We start from the raw sequence: 7,716 nt of genomic DNA, 5'->3' as shown, positions 1-7,716 counted from the left end.
TGAAGGAAAGGCGCAGTAGTGCAGGGAAAATGTCTAAAAGCATGGGAAATATTCTTTTATAGAGATAAATTTGGAACTTTTCTCCTTCAGCCATGCACCACCGAACATCCTCTGCTTGTCTTTACCATTGATGCCACAAAGGGAAACAGACGCACTTCAAATGACTCAAAGCAAGAGGAACAAGCCTGTGTTAGTACCGGGAGGAGCTGTGCCGTAAAATCATCAATCAATGCTGATGCTGTGGGTGATTGTTTTTCTTCAAATACCAATGTACTTCTGGACTGAACTTTGAACAAAAACTGTCAACTTATTATTTATTTTTCTAAATACCTCCTGGAAAACTGCTCAAATTAAAAGTAGCATCCGCACTTCAGTTGAATCAAAATTAAAATTAGCATCAAGTTAGCATCAGCGTTCATTGTGCCGGGTTTTATTTGATCAACAGGAATTTACACTTTTGAAAGACTTCTTTTTCAAATGACACTGTATTTTATTTAATCAGCATAATCAACTTAGTGTTAATACCCTCCTGCTTTCCAGGGAAATCATGATGTATTAAAACAAAGAAGGTAACAACAAGAGAAGCTGAACCTTTAGATTTTAATACAATTTTGCAGCGTTTTTTTTTTACATCCTGTACGTAAGAAATTCAATGAAATTAGAAGAAATGAAAAAGCGTTCCGTAAAGTATAAAAGTATTGAGCCTTTTGCCTTAAATATCCAAATGTGTCACAGTCTCTAACACGGCACAGTGTCCTCAGGAATTAGGTCATAGTGAGCACTTCAGCAGCCGACACTTTACAACCCATACATGCTGGATGTGAGCTGCCTCTTTTGGTTATGAGAGAGTGATGGCTGTGTTTGAAAAGTCTCTCTGTATTCAGCCCTCATTCCTTTTGGAGCTCGGAACTGAATCTCTGTGGTTTGGAGTCTTTACTTCTCCCCCTCCTTTTAGTTTGCTCTCCTCTTTGTACTTTCAGACACCAGTTTTATATCCACTGGTAACCATTTGCTTTACAGCGGCATCAGAGCTTCTGCTAATGCAAACTGCACAGTTCCTGCTGTTTCCTGCTCTCCGCCGGCGAACCAGCAGGAGCCTTTTAATTGTCAAGCAGCTATAGGAAAAGCAATGCGGTATAGTAGCTTGCTGGAAGTGTTGTTCTTCAATAGAAAAAAGGGATCCACACAACAGGGATACGCTGTGGCCTGCTTCATGTGATTTGCTTTAAATATTACAGGAGAATGTACAAGGAGTATATCAGCGGCAGTGAGGTGGAGGAAGAGATGCAAGTGACAGGCTGGACTGAGTGTGTGAACCAGCACATCTCCACCGAACCATCAAGGTAAACAACGCCTTTCAGCTGCTGTCACATGTGTGGTCACATGTGTGAATATCCACACGTGTGCTAAAGAAAAAAGGCAAAACACTGTTGCCACTTTTAAAAAACAGGATTTCACTCTCTCTCCATTCACAGCAATAATAGTTTGTTTGCCATTATCACAAACTTTTTCAAGTGTATTTCATTAAAACAAAAAAACAAATTAACAGAACAAATGTCCAGGGAACTTAGTTGAAGGATTCAGTGGTCAGGGAAAAAAAACCTATTACATTTCACTGCAGAGGATGAATCTGGGGAATTCTTTTCACATTCTTTAACTTTGAGATTTTAACATTTCCTTCAGCAGAGAGTAATACAGGGGTCTTGATGATAAATAGTCAGGCATGTTTAGGCTGCATACAAACATATAGTATGTTTATAGATGTGTGATATTTGGGGCAGCTTGATGCAAGGAGACTGATGGGCCTTGAAAAAGGTATGAACTCTACTGAGTGTCATTCTAGCTGCTAATCGCACTGTATTTGGTAAAATTGACTCGTACGAGCACTTTGAATGGTGCAGAGAGATTCTGATATCACCACACACTGAACACACACCACCCAGAGCGAGCGTGACAAAGAGAGACTCCACCAGTCACATCATTTAGCAGAACAAAACCATCACCATGTCACAGGGGCCATCAGGAATGAAAAGGGACTTTGGTTGGGAGTGCTGGAGCTGATCCTTGGGGCCGAGGGATTGGGATGAGAGAGGTGGTAAAACGGCTGCGTGTCACACAGAGGAAATTGGCTGAGCAGCCACCCACTAACGCAGAGTCATATTTTTTGATAGGATTAGAACCCACTAGCTCACTAAGCAGACACAAAGAGCGCTCTGCCTATCAGAAACAGCCGAACATAAAGATCATGAGTAGTTAAGAAAAGCCAGATAGATGGCAAACCTCCATGTTATGCAGTTTTATGTACAGGGGCATGTTTTATGGAGCCACAAGACAATGTTCAGGGACATTAACTGCTGATGGTAACATGTATTATTGAACCACACAGTACAGATACAGGGTAATACTTAGGGGTGTGGCCTTGTCAGTCCATTGACAGAAGATTCTTTGGTTAAAAAAGCAGAGTTCAAAGAGAACTAAGTTCAGCTTTTGTGAAACATTTTGATTCACACTGAAAAGCTTTGGAATTGACCCATGCTCAGTTTTTCTTTTGATAAAAATTCTATTTTATATTCCCAGTCTCAGAGACAATGTTGGATTGGTTGAAAAAAGGTGAAAGGAGCTTTTTGTGAGTTGATCAACGGAGAGTCGGCGTGACACGCTTTTAATCTCTGCAAAATGTCATAAATAAAATAAAGATGATCAAGACGGCATGAGGGGGCCTATTAATCACATCAAAACACACTTGAGTCATCATCCATGTCTGTATTCATGAGCGTCTTTGTCACTGACTCGCTATCAAATGGACTCCTGCGTGGTTTCAGTCAGCGTGGCAGACTGTGGTGGTTCAGATTGTGGTCCTCGCGTCACAATATCACAGAAAATCAATTATTCAAAAGTGCATCCATAACTTCCTGCCACAAAGATTCGCTAATGGCATTTCATCACTGACTCTTTAAAAACGAAACAAAAACATTGGAAAATCATGTGTAGAAAAATATAAACATTTAAAAATGCTCGGGACGAGTTAATCACATCATAAAAAACAGGGATTAATGTCGTGTACGTGTTTTTTTTGATCAGCGTGTTGAGTATGTCACATAGACCTGGCTGTCAGGAGACTAAAGGTCGAGAAGCCGTCGACACGATGAGACACTTTAATGACTTTTTATAGAATCAATTAACTTCTCTTCTAGTGATTAAGATGGAGAACATAAAAGGGGAGGGGCCACATCTTGTTTAAGTTATTTTTGAACACCTGTTTATCAGCTGCAGGTCACATGCTACTAACGTGACGTGTGTAGCATCAGTGCGTAAATGTATCCTTAAGAGTTTTTACGCGATGCTAATGGAATGGAAACATTAAAGATTGATTCAAACCTTAATGAAAATGCATTAAGCACAAGTGTGGACAGTTCAGGTAGTGGAGCTTGATGGTAGTAAACCAGTGGTGGAAGTTCCAGGGCTAATGGTTCGTGTGCTCGCCATCTTCATTTTGCGCATTAAAGACCAAAAACAAACCTGCGTAAAGCCCTCCAGGTCGCAGCAGGAGGTGCGCACATCGGGCTCGTGAGTGAGAGGAGAGAACCGCGGCTGGTCTCATCCGAGGCTCTACCGAGTGTTGCTTTAAGTGCGTGTGGGGAGTTTTCCTGCACGGGGGCGAGAGGAGGGGTTGGAGAGTGACGCTGGCTGCGCCTTGGTGCCGAGCGGAGCGCTCACCTGCGGATGAGAGAGCCGGGGAAACTCGGGGCAGAGCTGCAGCACAACGCACGGAGCACCGACAGGGGGACGTTACAGGAGAGACTGACCGAGGAGAGAGCAGGGGGGAATACCAGCAGCAGCAGCAGCAGCAGCACCGGAGGAGAAGAATTTACGAACCGACCCCTCTTTTCTTTTTTCTTCTGGCTCCCCGTCCAGCACGCAGCCCCCTGACGCGCGTACACCCGCCACCATGAGAGCTGACTTCGCTCTGGTCCTGACAGCGGCGCTTCTCCTGGACACGTTCGGGGTGAGATGTCTCCTTCCTCTCCTCGCGCGTGTGATTTGCAGATGAGTTGTGAGAGCAGGCGGCGAGATGCGGCGTCTCTCTCCGAGGCGCAGGGGTTTGGATGAAGCTTTGGATAAAGTCGAGTACAGTCGGATGGAGTCCGGCGTCGGTCCCGCTGCAGCAGCAGCAGCGGCAGCGGCACAGCGTCGGTTGTTATTTCCCATCAAGTCCCGCTAATTGGTCCCCTAATTCATTTATGTGCGTGTGAGGGAAAGAGGGGAAAAAAGTGAAAGGAACCATCGTCGTCCTCTGTGATCCTGATCGGAGCTTCTCTCCAGATCGCTGCGGGTTCTCGGGCTGCGACAAGTTAAGAGATGTTGCTCAATTCAATCGCCGACGGTGATGCCTGCAACTAATTCCTGCTCATTTCCACCAGCGCATCCATTTTTATAAAGCTTCCCTGCAGCCAGCAATAAGTTCAAATTGAAGTTGTAAGGGGCTTTTCCACAATCTCCGTATCATTTAATCGATAGGAGCTGAATGAAGTGGGCGCCTGTGGGCTGCCTCGAACGTAAGGGTGCACCGAGGAGCTCTGCGTCCGTCTCCCTGCTCTCCTCACTCGAACCACGGAGCTCACACACATTTAGGAAACATGACAGATTTACTTTACTGCGTTATTCCTCCTTCAAGAGGAGAGGAACTGCTGCGTTTTATTCCTTCATGCACACACACACACACACACACACACACACACACACACACACACACACACACACACACACACACACACACTAGCCTGCCCCTGCACTGGTGTGTATGTGTGTGTGTGTGTGTGTGATGTACATTGTTGGGTGCAAAGTTTTTTCTGCAGATTGTTTGTGCTGGCGTGAGTCCCACATTCAGAAAATGAGAAAATGTTGCTGCGTTCATGCAATTTTCTTTGTTTTACTCTGTGTTTCACTTAATCCTCAGGGCAATACCTATTTCATCTGGCTGCTTTAATGGAGCGTGTGTTTCACAGCTCATTTTATCCGAGTGTATGAGTATTATGTGCTTATGCCCAGGGCCACATCTGATGAACTTGTTGAATACATTTCTGCTAACTGCTGTTATATATATATGCTGCCTTTCTTCAAGGGGTTCAGGGTTAAAGAGAAGCAAGAAATCAATGAAATCCATGTTTATCGATGACTCACATTGTTTTCTCCTTCTTCCAGAGGAGTAATGCGGAGCGTGCTCTCAGAGGTCCCTGCCGACCTGGCTTCTCTCAGAGCTTCTACTCGGTGCTGATTTCAAGGGATGTACTGCAAGGCCAGGGCATACTCAAAGGTAAGACCTTTAATTGGCGAGTCAGTTCCTTCTCATTTTGTCAAGACGATCTACAGTGTACATCCAAGAGCCCCCCCCCCCCCCCCCATCTCTCTCATTCTCTCTCTCTCTCTCCGCTGAGACCTGTGAAAGGAAAAATAACTGGTGGCGTGTTTTTCTCTCTGCCAGGTCATCTTATCTTCTGGTTATTTATACGTATGGAAAATAGAAGTAAAGTCAGAAACTTGATCAGGATCCACTCGGTGCTATACAAGTCAGCCCCTCGATCTGTTGTTGTTGTCGTCTGGCAACACACATCACTCCAGAATTTGTGTTCATTTTTAACCAACCTCCTCAACATTACTGTCCTTACCACCGTCTTCATTACTACACGGTCGCGCCGCAACGTCTTATCCAGGTTTATGTGCGATGCTCCAATTACACAGTGAGCCAACCAAGTTTTAGGGCCCGATAGTGCAGGAAATGGAATCGACATCCTGTGTCTAATCTGGCACTGCTCCTGCCAATGTGGGCTAATTGCAATTCTCTATTGATCCCCATGTTTTTTTTTTCTCTCTCATAGCTTAGCTAAGCTGTATTGTTTTGCTGCGGGCGCACAATAGCTCTTTTGTGGGTCGACTGTGTCTTCGGCAGCTGCACAGTCTATATTTCTCACTCTCCTTAGCCATGAGAGACACTTGTGTGGATACGGCTGTCTAGACGTTCTTTCTTAAGTGTGTGTGGACTCAGGCTAATGTGCACAGGCATTTTAGAATATTGATGTACAGCACAACTGTGTACAGCACAGTTTTTGGGGGTTGTTTTCTCTCTCATGTCTCCATGTGTGTTCTTGCTGGAGCGATGAATCAACTGAAGGAAGGAATCGGTTTGATTTGGGTGTCTCATTAACTTAAGGGTATTAAAGCCTGACTGGAAACGGAACATTGTTGCTGGCGGTGAGCTGGTTCTGTGTGTGTGTGGCTGTGTGTGTGTGTGGTAGTTATGTCTTCAGCCCAGCAGGGGGTGTCAACACAATCACAAACAATCCCAGAATGAGCCATCACTGCTGCACAGGAGCCATTCATTTCACAGAGCATTATTTATCTGGTTTGGTTTCAGGGAGATGAAATTGTCTCAGGGCCTCAGTTCTGACAGAAACTAATCTCTAGTGGTCTAGCAGGGTTGTTTTCACCGTTACCAATTCAATTTACCTCCAACAATCGATGCGTGATTTGTGTGATTTGGCTACACACTTTGTTCTTTTATAGTTGTTCAGAAGAAGCCACTCTGAAGTCACATGCATTATCACAGCAAATAAACCATAATCGACTCGTACAACATAAATTCAATGACGTTATTCCCTTGAATCGCATCCCGAGCATCATGCGCTTCAACATTCATCATTTGTTTTCTCTTGGGGGGGGGGGGGGTCCAGTGATAGTAAGGAGGTGCTTGTCTCTTTGCCTTGACAGACTCACAGCTGCAGTGTCGTCTTCACGTGCATCTGAGAGCACAGCTGTGGCCAAGCACACTAACATACAAACACACACACCCACATGCACAAACACACCCACATGCACACACACACACACACACACACAAGCATCGTATGTGACTTCCAGGGCTCAGGCAGTTGATTTATAGTTGGTAAGGGTATCACTGGAGGGCGGCAGGAAGCGACTCTGGAAGGGTTTTAATAATAACATTGTTTAACCCCAAACCGTCAGATGGGGGCAGGAGTAATGACACCCACTCATGCACAGAAAACTCATTCATGTGCACGAACACACTTGCACGTGTTCGGACATACACACATGCACACGCACGCACACACACACACAGACATATACTGTATATATTCATGTTAGCCATCAGGGGAATAATGCGAAGGACAGAACTAGGACCATGGCCATGAAGAGGAGGAGGCCGGGGTCTAGACGGGAGGTCGTTTGGGGGGGGGGGCGTTGCATTTCACATTTTTATCATTTTGAGTCACTGGGAAGTACCAAATTACAGAAAGTGAAAAAAGCCCTGTGTGGTTATTGAAACTGCCACAGCAAATATGACTAAACCAAAACTGGATGAAAACCACAGTTAAATCTTTGTCACATAGAAGCAGCTGCTTTCTTTCTTTTTTTTTTTGCAGTTTATTGTTCCCATTTCATTATCGTAAAAAAGTGCTCAACAAAAACAGCTTTTTTGTGGCTTCATTATTTCTCTGTTTTTTGTTGTTGTCATTTTCCATGTAACGATGACTCATCTCAATTTTTTTTTAATAATCTTCTTCTAATTAGCTGTTAAGTTGATTTAGATCACTTCTTGAAAAGCAAATCTGGGAGTTTTGATAAACTTAGCGTTTTCATTGTTAAAAATTAAGTACTACACATTACATTGTTCCTGCTGGGAGAATTGATTAGCTCTCT

General features: G+C 44.3%; 1 protein-coding gene across 1 annotated transcript in view; it reads left to right on the top strand.

Moving 5' to 3' along the window:
• The first annotated feature begins 3,605 nt into the window (after positions 1-3,605).
• Positions 3,606-7,716, top strand: part of LOC133956950 (cadherin-4-like) — a 198,469-nt gene continuing 194,358 nt past the window's right edge. The window contains exons 1-2 of the mRNA XM_062392323.1: positions 3,606-4,006; positions 5,203-5,314. Of these exons, the coding sequence (XP_062248307.1) occupies positions 3,950-4,006; positions 5,203-5,314 (169 nt within the window). The 5' untranslated portion in view covers positions 3,606-3,949. The remainder of the gene's footprint in view (positions 4,007-5,202; positions 5,315-7,716) is intronic.

Source organism: Platichthys flesus, chromosome 7 (assembly GCF_949316205.1).
Source record: "Platichthys flesus chromosome 7, fPlaFle2.1, whole genome shotgun sequence".
In the NCBI taxonomy this organism is placed as follows: Eukaryota; Metazoa; Chordata; class Actinopteri; order Pleuronectiformes; family Pleuronectidae; genus Platichthys; species Platichthys flesus.
This window is presented reverse-complemented; position numbering and strand designations above follow the sequence as displayed.